The 16,039-nt window shown below is 56.1% G+C and overlaps 1 protein-coding gene across 1 annotated transcript in view; it reads left to right on the forward strand.

Moving 5' to 3' along the window:
- Window positions 1–16,039, forward strand: part of OTOG (otogelin) — an 84,213-nt gene that overhangs the window by 41,983 nt on the left and 26,191 nt on the right. Inside the window, exons 31-38 of the mRNA XM_065945204.1 lie at window positions 1,483–1,509; window positions 4,081–4,248; window positions 8,498–8,776; window positions 10,887–11,004; window positions 11,760–11,839; window positions 12,323–14,124; window positions 14,957–15,125; window positions 15,413–15,558. Of these exons, the coding sequence (XP_065801276.1) occupies window positions 1,483–1,509; window positions 4,081–4,248; window positions 8,498–8,776; window positions 10,887–11,004; window positions 11,760–11,839; window positions 12,323–14,124; window positions 14,957–15,125; window positions 15,413–15,558 (2,789 nt within the window). The remainder of the gene's footprint in view (window positions 1–1,482; window positions 1,510–4,080; window positions 4,249–8,497; window positions 8,777–10,886; window positions 11,005–11,759; window positions 11,840–12,322; window positions 14,125–14,956; window positions 15,126–15,412; window positions 15,559–16,039) is intronic.

Genomic DNA, 16,039 nt, shown 5'->3' on the forward strand with positions numbered 1-16,039 from the left:
GAGATGACCACTTCCTTTACTCCAGTTCAGACTTTACCAGTGTATGGGGCAATACTTGTGGTGGTTCCCATCCCACAGAGGAAGACACTAAATTTCAGATTGGTTGAGAAACCTGTCCCCAGTATGCACTGACAAGTGAGAGATGGGATTTGAACCCAGGTCTGTGGGTCTCTAGAGAGCTGGCTCTTGACCGCGTCTTTGGGCAACCTGGTGCACATTTGAAAACAGAGACTTGGAGATCTGATTTTGAAGTTCAATCTTCTGAATCCACAAGTGAGGAAAAGCACATACTTGCCCATAACCACATGGTGGGTCAGTCTACTGATTCCTAGTGCTCTTTCCAGAGGGCAGTGCCAAATGCTGAGGAGAAGTGCTCATCATGGGGTGTGGAGGGTGTGGGGTGGCCTTGGTGGCCTATGAGTGAGGGAGGCCCTTCCTCAGCCTGTATCCCAAATCTACTGGGTCAGCTGACTTCTCATGGTCTTGCTCCTGAGTTTAGGTGCCCCCTGCAAAGTGTTAGTGATAGTTGCTCAGTTGTGACCTTTGTGACCAACTCTTTGTGACCCATGGGGCGAGATCCCATGGACTGTGTAGCCCTCCAGTCTCCTCTCTCCATGGAATTCTCCAAGCAAGAATACTGGAATGGGTGGCCATTCCCTTCTCCAGGGGATCTTCTCAATCCAGGGATCGAACTCAGGTCTCCTGCATTGCAGGCAGATTCTTTACCTTCTGAGCCACCAGGGAAGCCCCCTGCGAAGTTCCCAAGTTTATCCTAATGGACTAATCCATGGCTGACTTGCCAAGGGAACAGGCTGTGGTGCTGTACTAGACCACTAGAGGGCGTATGGAGCACATACTTGGAGGAGCGCGTCAAAGCCTGATGGAAACTGCACTGGGGGCCTGAAAAAGGCTTGGATCCGGGAGGCCTTTGGGCCCTTCCTATCCATGCTATTGAAAGACCAACTTCTGTCTTGTGCTTGCATTTCTCTAGGACCTTCCACAACATTTTCGATTGGAGCTTCCATTTCCTTCTTTCTTTTTAAAATTTTATCTATTTTTTAAATTGAAGGATAATTGCTTTACAGAATTGTGTTGGTTTCTGCCAAACTTCAGCATGAATCAGCCATAGGTATACATATGTCCCCTCCCTCCTGAACCTAACTTCCATTTCCTGATTCTATTCTTGCCTTTGGGGATCACACAGAGTATACCCTTCTGTCCCAACATTCATTCATTCATTCAGTTCTTGCTGAATGCCTACTCTCGGGCAGCCTTTGAGCTTTATGCTGAGGGCAAAGAGAGGAGCCATTGTATTTCCTACACTTTAAGACATCTGGATCAAGGACCATGTCTGAACCTTGGAGTTTGGGAGGCAGGCCAGGTCCAGCCCTTGGGGAAGGAGGGAGAGCTGGGATGCTAGGGCCCTTAGCCCTGTCCATCTGTTCCAGGCTTCTCAAGAGGTCTCTGTTCTTTCTCTTTCAGCCTATGACTGTGACTTCTTTAACAAAGGTAAGCTCAGCCTTGAAAGCTGGGGCATTGCGGTCTGTGCCCTGGTGCCACAGCATCAGCCATCCTGAGGCCCTGCTGGCCCTGAGTGATGTGGGGCAGGAAGACTCCATCATGCAGAGAGGACCCTAACAGTGCAGGGCCCAGAGATGCCCTGGGACTCTGCCCAGCAGCTTCTGCTGCCTCTGTCCAGAGCCCAGGGCAGGCTAGCTTCCTGGGTGTGCTCATGTGGCAGCTTCACCAGCAAATGAAAACCCCATTTGCCCCAACCTTCTGCCCCATAGCCTTTATCATCTGGCTCCTCAGGCCCATGGAATCTTGTCTTGGGTTTCCTGAAGTTTTGAGGTGGCAAAGGCAGATGCAAACTGCTCTTCCTTTGTTGGGGCAAAGCCTGTGGTCCAGCACAGTCTATCAGATTTATCTTCAGTTTTAACCAAGGTCACAGGGTAACAGGATGCACTCCAACTTCTCATTAACTGAGACTCCAGGGAGGTTAATATCCAGCGTTAGAACCAATTAGTCAGTTTAATCACTGGGGTTGGATGGGACTGGAGGGTTGCCCAGGAGTAGTTTTCAGCACCGATCTTTGTGTGGTGGGGTCAGGTTGGCTGAATTAAAAGCTCATCAAGTCCTTGGTGCCATTCACCTTGACTTCTGAGGTCCCCTCTGCCCCTGCTTCCAGGTACCATCCTGCCAGGAGCAGATCTATATGGGTACAAGCTCAAGGCTTTTTTCCTTGTTACCCACATGATCAGATTTTGGCTTGTGAAACATCCCCCTGGAGGGAGTATAGCAGGTGAAATAGTGGGGGCCTGACTAGAGGGACAAGGATATCAGGTAGGGGGTCCATGAGATGAGAGCTGGACCAGGTATAGCATGATCATTCACAATAGCTACAGGGGCAGCTCAAGGGGCACGGGTTTCCTAGACAATCACAACAGCCCTGTAACTGACCTCACAGGCTCTGGTGTGCCCTGCCTTCCAGGGTCATCTTTCCAGCCACGGTCCCTGCTGTGACTCAAAATATTAGCCTCAAGGGGCTCCTGATAGCCCCTGACCTTTAACTCCTGGAGGCATGAATCTGTACTTGGAGGACTGCAGTCCCTTCACAGGCAGGGTCTGTCTGACACCAGGCAAGACATTTCAGCAAGACAGCTCTGAGCAGAGTTTTTTCCCTTCTGTGGCATTTTGGGTGGCAGTAACTGACAAAGGACAAGCTGCTTCTAGCATCCTCCACCCACCCACCCACCCACCCGCCCATCCATTCCCTGCTCGGCTTTTCTGCCAACATTTTCTCTGGTCCAGGCCCTTGCCGGGTGCTGGGGATGCAATGGTTAATGAGACCTGTCCCAGTGGAGCTCTGGAGCCAGCCCACCCCAACTCTCTAGAACCCACTGTGTGTTCTTCAGTCCACATTCCATCGGTAGTTTGAAGCTGACCACTGGTGGGAGTATTCACACCATGGAAATCAGCAAACTACCAAATGGGGTTTTGTCTATTCATTTTTTTGAGAGCTGACTGTTAACCATTTCTCAGCACAACACTGCCTGTGTCCCATCTGGTAGGGGAGACAGATGTGGACTCCCCAGTTGAGACCCTCCTCGTAAGAGCTGTGATCAGCGTGTGCCATGCACCAACGCTGCTGGAGCACATAGGAGGAAGGATGCTTGTGTGTGAGAGGAGAGGGTGCGGAGAGAGCCGCACCAGAGGCGGCATTTGAGCTGGGCCCCAGAGATGGAGGAGGCGTTGGTCGCGGGCGCAGGCAGGGAGGACTGTGCTGCGTGGGTGGGACGGCACGAGTGGAGACAGGAGGTGGAGCGCCGTAACTTCTTACAGGGAAGAGCGAGAGAAGTTCAGTGGGGCAGGGGTTGGAGCTTGAGGGGTCCCTGAATTCAGGCCGGGCTCTTGGACTCTATCCCAAGGGCAGAGGGGAGCTGTTGAGGAGTTGTAGCAGGGACTGGAAAGAGGACCCTGGAAGGCAGGGCACACCAGAGCCTGTGAGGTCGGTTCAGGGCTGTTGTGATTGTCTGGGAAACCCATGCCCCTGTCCCGCCTGTGCCAACAACCCCAGGAACCTGAGAGACCCTGAAGTGGCACATGTTTGAAAGAAGTGGATAGACGCTAACACTGAGCCCAAGCCTTTCTGGCCTTTACTCTCCAGACCTCGGGTGGGCAGAGACCAGCGGACGTCTTCTCCCAGGGGCAACTCTGAATATTCAGCAGCTGGGGTGGTTGAGTCTCAGGCAGGGGGACTGGCCCATGGAGAGATGTTGCGGACCCACATGCCCACCCCCCTACCTCCATCCCTGTAGGGGTGGCCTTGTTTCCAGGCTTCCTGCAAAGTGATTCAGGGTCCTGTGAAGGGGGTTCCTCAGTGACTGGCAGCCTGGGCCTCCCGTCCCTTCCTTCTCATGGACATCAAGGTCCCCAGGGCCTGGGGCGAGGGACGTGACCCAGTGGAGCTCTTGGGCCTCTCTTCTCCCGCCTCTCCAGCAAGGCTGGCAGGTAGGGATAGATAGGAGGTGGGCAGAGGCCCAGGGAAGCAGGGCTTATGACTGGGCCCCCTTTCTCCAGCACTAGGGAAAGGCCCCTACCAGCTGGCCAGCTTGGCGGCCGGCGGTGCCCTGGTGGCCGTGAAGGTGGCAGGCGGTGCCCTGGTCCTAGTGAAAGCAGAGGACGTGGCGCCGGGGGACATCGTGAACTTCCTGCTGACAGCTGCGTTGTACAAGGCCAAGGCCCACGGTAAGGCCCACCCTCTGCCCCTGGTGGAAGGAGGGGCTGATGCTGTGGCCCTAAGCCAGCTCTGGTAGCTGTAGAAATGTGGGATTCCAACAGGCGCCTCTTTCCTAGTTGAGACAGGGTTCTGGGTCAGCCTCTCAGCCTCTCTCAAGAGACACTGTCCATCTTCTTCCTGAGAGATCAGGGAGGTCAAGGTCCAGATGAACATGTGCACCCTGCTTCACACAACAGCTATGGTGCAGAAAAACAGGGTGGCAATAATTACTACTTGCCCTCCCCTTCCCTCTGTCTCTCTTCCTCCTCCTCTGCCCCCTCTATTTTTAAGATTAGACAGACTTTAAGTGCCAGAGGGGAGCTGGTTAATGTATTGACTCCAGAAGAACTTCTCCTGTGAATGGAGGAGCGGGTTTTTGATTTGCTCAGGTTGTGGTTTGGAATTCTGGACTGGTGGGTCAACACAGACTGAAGCACACAGCCCATATCCTGAGTCTCAGACTGTCAACAGACCTGAAGGCTTAGCTGTAGTGGGCACCGTCTTCTCTTCAGAGAGTAGTAGTGCCCGAGGGTTGGCAGGACCTTGCCCAGTGGGGAGTGACCCCCGGGTGGTATTTGTGTTGGGTCCTGGGCCAGCCAAAGCTTCAGTTCACCAGTGCTGGGGAACCTCTTCTGTGACCATTTCTGCATGTCCCAGCGTGCGGTCACTGTAATCAGAGTTTCTTCCCCCAAATCCTGTTGGTCCCAACTGGTCAGCATCTCCCTAATCATGAGGATGGTTCATACAGTCAATCCCAGCGTGGACTGGAGTCTTGAACCAAAACACGTCTCAGAGAGTTCATTCTAACCTGAGAACTTAAGTTCTCACATTCTTAGGATCTGTGGTTTGTCTAGTTATGAGGATCATCCTCCCTCTCTCTCTTTCTCTCCCCTCCTCCCTCCTTCCTCTTCCTCCTCTGCAGCTTTCACTGAACCCTGTTCCCATGCCAGGCACAGAGTTGGGCACCAGGGAACCAGTGGTGTCAGAGGCATCACTCCTGCCCACCAAAAGCCCACTGTCCCACCCAGGGGACACAAAGGCAGTTACAGTGCCTGTGGGAAGGCAGAGCCCCTAACTCAGTCTTGGGGAGTCCAGAGAGGCTTCTTAGAATAAGTGATGTTCCTCGAGGGGTTGGAAGGAGCCAGGGAAGGACCTGTAATCCAAGTGGGTCTTTATCCTGAGGGCAGCGGGGAGCCATGGAACAGCTTTAAGGAGAGGAGGGACATCCCAGCACAGCTCGGGGTGATGTTCATGGCAGGGTGAGCCAGGGGTATAGGATGAAGTGCCGGGAGGAATCCCATCACTGCACAAGGAAATGTGGGCCTGAGGAGCCAGGGACTAGGCCATGGGAGAGCCAGAAGCACCCCCAGTGTCCCCCAAAGAGAACGCTTCCTCCCTAGACATTCCTGACCTTCAGATCTGTGTGGTCCTGCTTGAAGAATTAAGGGTGTCTTACAACCTTCCAGATGTAATGGGCCATCTGCTTAGTGGGAATTCTCTATTCCCCATTCAGTATTTTGGTCCAGGAAGTAAGGTCTAGTGGAGAGGGGGTGTTGATTTTTCCAGTGGTTTTATGGCATGTTAAGTAGAACCTACAGTAGCCTGACCCTGGAGAATGTCCCTGTGGATGGGATGCCCCGAGGCTGTGAAAGCCAGCCTCCATTTCGGTCAGACCTGGGTTTCCTGAGCAGCTGGGGGCAGGACCCAGGGAGGACCCCGGCTCCCACTCCCACCCCATCCTGTGCTCCTTCCCCGTGCTGAGCCCAGAGTACTGGATAGCAGAAGAGAACGTCCCTTCCAGGTAAGCTCTTGGGTGGCTACATGGAGGAGGTGTCCTTTGAACTTGTCCTTGAAGAACGTGAAAGACTGTGATGGAAAGAAATGTCACAGATGTGAAAAGGTCACAAAGAGGAGGACTCAGCAGTCATTTAGGCCTAAGCCTCTCGCTGGCAGTCTTGACTGCCTATGGAATGTACTGAAGGGACACATTGCCACATCCCGGCAGCCCGTCTCCCTGGAGTATCAATTTTTATTCAAGATTTTTAGAGGAGGTTATCTATTATTGATTCTATTATTTATTATTAATAATATCTCACTCTTCTGTAGTACCTACCATGTGCTGGGCACTGTTCTAAGTTTCTAAGAGTTTCACCTGTAATAACTCATTTAATCCTCACAGCAGTCTTAGGAAGTAGGTGCTATCATTTAAATTATTTTCCCAGTTTACAGATGTGAGAACTGAGGCCCAGAGAGGTTAGGTAACTTACCGAAGGGCACATCACTTGGAAGTGACAGCAGCCCACTTTTTGATAGGCTGCCTCCCAAACAGAGAAATTAAAAGAGAAATAAAATTTAAAATGTGGAAGGTGAAAATCACTTGATTAATTAAGGTAAAACACAAGACTTTGTACAGTCAGTCCTCTGTATCCATGGTCCTACATCCACGAATTAAAACCAACTGCAGGCAGAATTTCAGATGTGAAACCTACAGATCGTAGTGGATGACTGCTAGGACATTTAACATAACAGACTTGGGCATCTGCAGATTTTGGTGCTGTTGGGGCTACTGAGGGATGACTGTACCTCAAGATTTTGGTTTCAGCCTCTCCCCTATTAGGAGAACTTAAGGACAAATGATTGAGAAACTTGATTTAGGCCAACCCCAGTCTTCACAAAGGAGAAAGCCAAGACTCAGAGATGGGGAGTGACTTGCCTGAGGTCACACAGCAAGGAATTTCATGCTCCACCCCTCTGGGATGACCCATGCCCACTCCTGGATCCCGTCCCTAGGACGAACTACATGATGGTTAAGAGTCTGGGCTCCAATCCTGCCTCCCTCGCCCACCATCAGTGTGACTCTAGGCCTCACTTCCCTCATCTGTAAAATGGGAATAACAGTGTCATCACCTTCTAAGCTATTATACAGAATTTGCTTATTCTCTAAGTTTACTTCTCTAAGTATTTCTAAGTTTACTTCCCTTGCCCCTCCACATCTGCCACTTGAATGTCAGCTCCATGAGGACAGGGATTTTGCCGTTTTGTTCTCTTTTGTGTTCCCAGTGCCTAGAACAGTGGCTGGCACATGATGGGCCCTCAGTAATATTAGCTGCTGAATGAGTGAATTCGCCACCTCACAGGGCTCTCTTGGAATTTAGTACAAGCAGCAAGCAGAGGGCTTGCTTGCTTAGCATTGCACCTGGCACGGAGTAAGTCCTTGATCAGTTGCAGTTGTTGTTGACATTAATAATGAATTCTTCCTCAAGTTATCTCATGTCTTCTCACAGCTGCCCAGGGAGGTCTAACAGGAACTCCTGGGGCCACGAGGGGAGGGGTGGTGATGGGGGAGATGTACCAGGTCTGGTGCTGGGCTTTCACACATTGTTCATCCTTCACAACCTGGAGGCGTTAATTCACTTGCCCACAACATGCCAGCCATGGCGGGCAGGGACTCCAGACACCTGCTTGTGGATTTGGGTCCTGACCCTGCAGGGCCCTGTGTGTGTGTGTGTGTGTGTGTGTGTGTGTGTGTGTGTGCATGTTTGTGGGGGGGAAGGGAGATCCGCCCAGCAACAATGCACTCTCTCTAGAAATAGGCCTTTGTGGAGACAGGAGAGAGGACAGAGGGGCCCAGCTCTGGAGCAGTTTCCCCTCCATGAGTTGGACTCAAGTCCCCAGGTGCCCCAGCTCTGACCCTCTGGGATTCTGTGAGGGGCAAGACCAGGGAAACTGAAACCCTGGCAGATCAGCAAAGCCCAGCTTTTCTAGCACGTCCCGTGGAGCAGAATCCGCCAGGACGGCCGTCTCTGTCTGTCTCACTCCCCGCCGTTTCCTCAGCGTCTAGAATAGCACCTGGCACACGGAGGGGCCCAGAGATGTTTGCAGGAGGGAGGAGGTGGGGGAAGAGAGGGAGGGAAAGAGGGAAGAAGAAGGGAAGGAGGGGAGGGAAGAAAGGGAGGGAGGGGATGGTTCAGTCACCCGCACAAGACTCTGCAATTGGGACTGTAACTCCCCCCATCACCACCCCCTCAGGCAGAGGTGGTGTGTGCAGAGGGGTGGCCAGCAGGCCAAGATGGGTGGGCCGAGGGGAGGTGGCTCCGGCTTGGAGGAGCAGGGCCCAGGCCCGGGTTGCTGAGACTGCAGATGGTGCCTGGGTGTCTGCCCCGCCCCCACCCACCTAGATCCCTCTCTGCGGACTTTACCCCCCTTGGCTCTTTGCAGACCCAGATGTGGTGTCCCTGGAGGCAGCGGACAGACCCAACTTCTTCCTCCACGTCACAGCCAACGGGTCTCTGGAGTTGGCCAAGTGGCAGGCCGGGGATGCCTTCCGCCACCGTGCCTCCTTCTCGCTGCACCGGGGGACGTGGCGGGCGGGCCTGGTGGCCCTGGAGTCGCTGGCGGAGCCCGGGGCCTTCCTCTACGTGTCAGGCCCGGTGCCGGCCCTGCGGCTGTACGAGCACACGGAGGCCTTCCGCTGGGGCACGCTGTTCCGCCTTCTGGGTGGGTGTCTGCCCTGCCTCACCCTCCCTGCCCTGTCCCCACCTCACCCTTCCCATCGCCCCTGAGAGACGAGACCCTCACTCTCCTGCCGCAGGGAGGCCACACGGTGCCACCCCTGAGATGGGAGGGGGCCTGGCCTCCGTATTGGTGGCCCAGGGAGCCTTGGGCAGTGTGGCTTGGCGCCCAGCCAGCCTCCTGGGTCCTGCCCACTCCCGCAGGCCATTTACATGGTCTAAAAATAGGGCGGCCTTTGTGGAAGCGGGGAGGAAAGTGATCATCCTGGCCACAGTTTGCGTAGCCTGCTGGCTCAGGTTTCCTGCTGATGGGGGCACATGCCTGCCCTGTGAGCTCAAAGGCTGCCCACTGGGGCACAGGCCGAGGAGCCCGCAGACCCCCTGTCCCTCCTGAGAGGCCCCAGGCCCTGGGCGATGGGGCAGCTTCGTGCCCTTTTCTAGCCGAGACCAATGGCTTCCGAGGCTTTGCCATACCCCTGCCAGGTGGGTCTGCCCCAAAAGTAGTTGTTCTCTGCCTACACTCTGGAGACAGTGATTATAATGTCCTTACTGCTCCAGGTTGGCCTGTCTGTCCTGTATGTGGACGTGTATGTTTGCGCTTGTGTGGGCACCTGTGCTATATGAATGGACCCACTTACATGCACATGTGTGTAAGTGTCCCCAGTCCGCCTTTCCTTCACCATCCCCTGCCCCTCAAAGCCCAGGGCTGGGCCAGCTCATTCTTACAGGCAGTGGTCACCTGTCAAATCCACCAGGGACCCCACCCAGCATGGATTCATCACCAGCTATGATGCCAGGGCTGTGTCCCTTGCTGGAAATCACCTGGGAAAAACCCCAGGCTATGAAACCAGACAGCCTTGGGTTCGAATCCTGACCCCCTGACCCTGGTCCTTGGCAGAGCACCAGGACCCCTCTCCCTATTTCGTCACCTGTACAATGGGGACATTTGCCTCAGAAGGTTGTTGTTGAGGATTGACTGTCTCCTGGGCTTTGCTCTGGGCCTGGCTCACAGTAGGTGCTCCTCAGATGTAAATTCCTAGTCCTGGTCTCAAGGATCTTAGAAAAACAGGCTTCGTTACAGTCAGCACAGTGTTGGGGACTGGGCAGTCAGGATGGGGCTGCTCCCTCCAGCCTGCTGGGGAGCTTGCCCACACCTCCCAGCTCAGGCCACGGTTTCAGAGACTGCTCACTTGTGCCATTGTGGTCTGGGGTCTTGGTGGCTCAGACGGTGAAGAATCTGCCTGCAGTGCAAGAGACCTGGGTTCGATCCCTGGGTCAGGAAGAAGGAGAAGGGAGATGGCAACCCACTCCAGTATTCTTGCCTGAAGAATCCCATGGACAGAGGAGTCTGTTGGGCTACAGTTCATGGAGTCTCAAAGAGTTGGACATGACTGAGTGACTAACACACTACTTGGAAACCCCCCGTGGTCTCCAGACTTTCCCTGAAGATCCTTCATTTGTCAAGGCATTGGCTACAAGGCCTTTTTGGAGGAAGTCACTTCTGGGAAAGTTTAATATTCCCAGCATCTTCTGTGCTCAGTTTCCTCATCTTTAAAATAGTGCTACTTGTGAGGATGAGTGAGTAAATACTTGTGAAATGTTGGGTGTAGTGCTTGCTGTTAAGAGTTGGCTGTTGCTACCATTAGCCACCAAGGTCAGAGGGGGCAGTTCTGGCCACCATTGTCTCAGAGGGGCAGGGTGACAGGGCAGCTTTGTGGAAAGGTCAGGGGCCCCAGCCTCTTTGGCCGCCTCTCAAAGTCCAGCCCCAACTGCCTGCTCCATAGACCCACCCTGCCGAGACTTCAGCCCCCACAAAACCAAGGTCCCAGAGTCCCAACCCAAGGATCCCCCAGACACTGACGAATAGTTGTTTGACAACAACTCTCAAGAATACAGTTTCTCCTTGGGTTGGTTTTTCACTTTATTTTTAAATTTCATTTCAGTCTTCACTTTTTTTTCATGAGTCCATTCATCTCGTCCATGGAGCAGGGTGGGCATGGGCTGAGCGGGGATGACCTCTGTGCTCGGGCATCTGGTCAGGAGCTGCTGCCCGTTGTCACTCAGTCTCAGGGCCCTGGGGTGGGGTGCCTTTCCAGATGCCAAGCCCTCGGGGGCTGCCTACCCCACTTGTGAGTGGCACTATGATGCCTGTGCCAGCCCCTGCTTCCAAACCTGCCGGGACCCACGGGCAGCTGGCTGCCGGGATGTGCCCAGGTGAGGGGTCGTGGGAGTCAAGGTGCGTACATCAGTGTTTGAGCATTCATCTGTGTGAATGGGCTTGTATGCCATCTGTGAGTTTAGGCATGAGCTTGTACTGACGTGTGTGTATTCACATATATATACTTGTATATATATGTTTTGTTTACTGGATACAGGGATGCGTGTGAACCAGGGTGAACCTGACTGATAAGGGCATATGTGAATACGGATTTGTGCATGTGTGCATATAGCTGAGCCCTGTGTGTGTTCATGTGGGTGTAAAGGGTGGCTATGGGTGCACAGGTGTACACAGCTGTGTGTATGTACTTGTATATGAGCTGCAAGTATTTGGGTGTTGGTGTAATGGGGTGTGTGTGCATAGGAGTGTGTACACTGATGTTTTGGCAGACTGTGGCCATATAAGTGTCTGTGTGAATGTTTTTGAGTCCTGCAGGTGTGGAGAAGAAACATGAAAATGTGCCTAAGTGAAGACACCTGTGTGAGTGTGCACCTGTGTGAGTGTGGGCACCAGGTGTGCGTAAGCAGCCCTTGTTTGCGTTTCCCTCTCTGTCTGGGGCGGAGCATGCAGCACACATGTTAAAGTGTGTGTGCTCCTGGGCCTGGTGTGTGCATGGAGGTTTGTGTGGGTGTGTACGTGATATGCACGCACACACGTGTGTCACAAGGAAGGATGAGGCCTGTGCTCCGTCCAGGTGGAAGGAGCGTCCCTGTGCTCCAGACCTTTAACTAGCGCCCTGCTCTGTCCTCAGGGTGGAGGGCTGTGTGCCCGCGTGTGTCACCCCCAAGGTGCTGGATGAAGTCACACAGAGATGCGTCCACTTGGAGGACTGTGAGTGGCCTGGACTTCTCACCCTTCCTCCTATGTCCTGTAAATCCCCCGGTCTCACTGACCAGTCATGCTCACCAGGGCCCCCTGGTCCCTGGAGAAGCAGGGTCAGCAGAAGGGCCTCTGGAAGGTGACGATCCTCTAGAGCGGGCAGGGACTCATCCGGTCCATTACCTCATTTTTCACAGAAAAAAATGAGGCCCATGTGGGGAAGAGACTGGCTCGGGGTCCTGTATTGAGAATGTGGCCAGTTTCAGACCTGGGGTCACTGGGCTCTGGACTCAGGGTTTGAGGTGTGGGGCAGGGACCTACTGATTTATTGGGTCATCTTTTACCGCATGACAGAGGCCCTGGATGGGTCAGGCAGCCCGACTGGCCGTTGGCAGCTGCCTCCCCCCCTCACCAAGGATGCCAGCCCTGCCCAGTGATGACCCCTGGACGCAGGAGTCTCCCCACTGGCTGAGCCTCTTCTCTTGTCTGCCCCAGGTGTGGAGCCTGTGGTTTTGGTTCCCACGGAGGCCCTTGGCAATGAGACCCTGCCTCCCAGTCAAGCGCTGCCCACTCCCAGTGACAGGGAGCTGCAGTTTCCACAGGAAGTTCCCGGGGCCTCATCCCACAGGCCAGCGCTCACACCAACTGCCCTGCTCACCACAGCCCTGAACCCACCCACAGCAGCCACGGCGGGGCCAGCGCTGTCTCCAGGCGCTGCCCAGTCCACTCAGCAACAGCTCCTGGGAGTCACAGCCTCTAGCCTCCCTGAGCACCCCACAGAGGCCCCGGCCAGCAAGGGAGTGACCGCTGGCCACCCAGCCAGCCCCGGTGCCCCAGAGCCCTCATCCCTCCCCCTTTCACGGCACGTGCCCACATCTGGCATGGGGTCAGGTGCCATGGAGACCACCAGGGTGACCGTGATCCTGGCTGAGAGCCCCAACATCACAGTCTCCTCTCTGTCACCCCCTGCTCCTCTCTTCCCCCTCGTGACCAAAGCTGTGACGGTCCTAGGCCTTGGCTCCTTGCCTGTTAAGACGACGCCCCTCCAGCCCTTCCCCAGCCTGGAGTTGCCTGCAAGCCCCTCCTCCAGGCCTGTGGCTTCCCCCGCAGTGACCTCCGGGCCCCCCACTTCCTCAGGAGCCCGGGAGGCTTTGCTGACATCTGCAATGACGAAGGTCATGACCGGGACGGGGGTCCCACAGTCCATACAGGCCCAGGGCCCTTCCAGTCCCAGCAGCCCCCCAGTTGAGGCCAGAACAGCTGCAGAACAGATTCCTGCCCATCCCCTGGTGACTGAGAGCATGGAGACCGTGCCTCCCCCAGAGAAGGTCCAACCCGGGCCCAGCCAGCCCACAGGCCTACCAGCAGCCCCACTTCCAAGCCCATTCCCCATGGCCCCAGCCCGCCCCACCCAGCACGCCACCACAGCCGCCAGGCCCCGAGCTTGGCCCTCGGGGACTGCAGCTGCCGCCAGCCTGTCTACAGTTGCTCACGGGCTGAGGGCCACACCCTTCACCACTCTGGAGTCCACCCGGCCAGCCCAGCTCCTCTCCGGCCTGCCTCCTGACACCAGCCTGCCCCTGGCCAAAGTGGGGACGTCCGCCCCAGTGGCCACGCCTGGCCCCAAAGGCTCTACCCTAACCCCTTCACTCCAGCAACAGGCCACATCTCTCGCCATGGCCACGACTCTGCCTGCTGGGACCCTCGGTCCTGCACCGCCTCTAACCCCGGCTGTCCTGGCCCAGGTTCACCCGCCCAGTCACGTGGTCCCGCAGGCAACAGGCACGGCTCCAGGCCTGCTTGTGGGAGCCACACTGCCAACGCCTGGGGTCGTGGCCGTGGCTGAAGGGGCGGCCTCCACAGTATCTGCTGCCCCACGAAAGAGCACCATGGAGAAGACGGCCATCCTGTCCAAGCAGGTGTCTCTGCCCACTCGGGTATCTGGCTCTACCCAGGGGGGCCCCACGGAGCTCATGCCTGCGGTGGCCCACGCTGCTGCTACCTTGGTGACGGGGGCCGAGGGCCCCTGGGCTGGCACGGTGCCTCCAGCACCCACATCCTACCCGCTGAGCCGAGTCTCGGCCAGGACGGCCTCCCGAGAGAGCCCACTCGTTCTGCCCCCCCAGCTGGCTGAGGCCCACGGCACCTCGGCAGGACCTCAGCCCCCAGCGGAGCCGGCGGGAGAGGCCACCACCCAGCCGTCCGGGCGCTCAGCCCCCGCAGTCCAGAGCATCTCGGCGGTCTCAGCCGAGGCCTTGGTGACCACCGCTGGGGCCAGTACATCCGCCCCCTGTGTCGTGAGTGACTTGTCGGGGTCTGCCCCCGTTTGTAGACCCCCTGTGCCCTCCCCGCTCCTGTGCCCCAGGGTTTGGACACGATCACGCTCTCACAGCCTCATGACTGGCTGCAGCTTCTCCTTAGCCAGCCTCCAGGCTGCCAGATGACCATTTAGCCACCATCCTGGCCCCTACCCCAGGCTCCTTGGGCCCCTGATGCCTTAGCGGATCCCACATACCCCACCTGGGGCCCAGGGGCCTGTTGGATGGCTTGGTGGGACAGCCAGTGTGACAGCAAGGTGTGCTGGTGTGTGCATAGCATGTTTGTGTCTGTGTACCCCCATGGGACTCTGTGTGAACTCGTTTGTGTTTACATGTATGGGGCTCCATGTGAACACTCATCTATCTGCATGTGTGTACTTGTGCGTATCATGTATGTTGTTGCAAGATGGTATATGTGTGTTTGTAGCAAAAGATATAAAGTGTGTATGTGTGCATGTTTTGGGTTTCTCTGAGTCTGAGCTAGTGGTCTGCACGCCTGTGTACCTAGAGCTGTCTGTAGGACCAGGCGGTTATTTAGACTCTCTGGGACTCAGTCCCTGACTCCAGTCTCACGCTCAGCCCAGCCCCAGGCCCTCGATGTTGTGTTGGGTGGGTGGAGGGAGGGTGAAGGCACCATTTCCTCGTGCCTCAGGGTCTGCCGCCTGCCAGAACCTACAAGGGTAAGGATCTGTGCCTTCACGGCTGGGGGTGGGCCAGCGCAGGGGGCGTGAGTGGCTGCGGCACCAAGGGGGTTCCTCCACCCTGGGGGAGCACTGGGGCACTCAAGCTGTTCCTCCACCCTGTGCCCCAGCCGATCGCCGAGCAGGACTGCGTCCGCCACATTTGCCTGCAGGGCGAGCTGATCCGAGTGAACCAGTCCCAGCACTGTCCCCAGAGCGCCGTGCCCCCTCGCTGTGGGGTCCTGGGCCTCGCAGTGAGGGTGGGCGGAGACCGCTGCTGCCCCGTCTGGGAGTGCGCCTGTGAGTCGTGGGGTCTGCTGGCACCTCCCGTGTCTCCCTCGTGCCCTTACCCTAGCCTGACCGCCGCCCCTCACTTGTGTGCTCTTGGCTCTCGGGGTAACCTTGACATGAACCCTCAGTAAGACCTCTGACCTGGCAGTTTCCTACCCCTGTGACCTTTGATTTCTGTGGGAGCCTCCAGCCAGCCCCCCCAGGGCCTCTGGATCACCCCGGAAAAGGCCTGGTGCTTCTGAGTGGCCTTGTCCCTGGGGGCATCTGTTTATTCTTCTCATCTCTCCCCTCCCCAGGCCGGTGCTCAATCTTCCCTGACCTGAGCTTTGTCACCTTTGATGGGAGCCACGTGGCCCTGTTTAAAGAGGCCATCTACATCCTCAGCCAGAGACCTGAAGAAATGGTCACCGTCCACGTCCTCGACTGCAAAAGTGCCAACCTGGTGACTGTCCCCTGCTTCCCTTCCTGCTGGGACCTCGGGACTTGACTAGGTTTGGAGGGGAGATTGAGCAGTGAGTTGGCTTTGTTGAGGGTTATCAGAGGCTCCTGCCCACAGCTCCTCTCTCAGGCAAGGGTGGGGTGGGCGTCTTCTGGAGCCAGCACTCGGGGACAGAGTGAGTGGAGCGCCACCTCCTGGCCCTTCCCAGGGCCTGCACCATTCACTGCTCATCCTAGCAGCCTAGGCCCCTGTGAAAGGTGCTGAAATGCTCTGAAATGCAGAGGAGCTTGAATGCCATCTTTAGGATGTGGTCTGTGGTTAAGGGTGCTGGCTGCCCTGAACCACCTACTGGGGTGCTCCCATGAGCCAGGTGGAAGGAGACGGCTTTTGGGGGACTTGCAGGGGATCAGGTGGAACCAGAGTGTTCTGTAGGTTTCCGTGCACCATCTGCATGGCTGCAGTGGGTGCTCTTAGCATATTGAAG

Source organism: Muntiacus reevesi, chromosome 9, assembly GCF_963930625.1.
Source record: "Muntiacus reevesi chromosome 9, mMunRee1.1, whole genome shotgun sequence".
NCBI classification, from domain to species: Eukaryota; Metazoa; Chordata; class Mammalia; order Artiodactyla; family Cervidae; genus Muntiacus; species Muntiacus reevesi.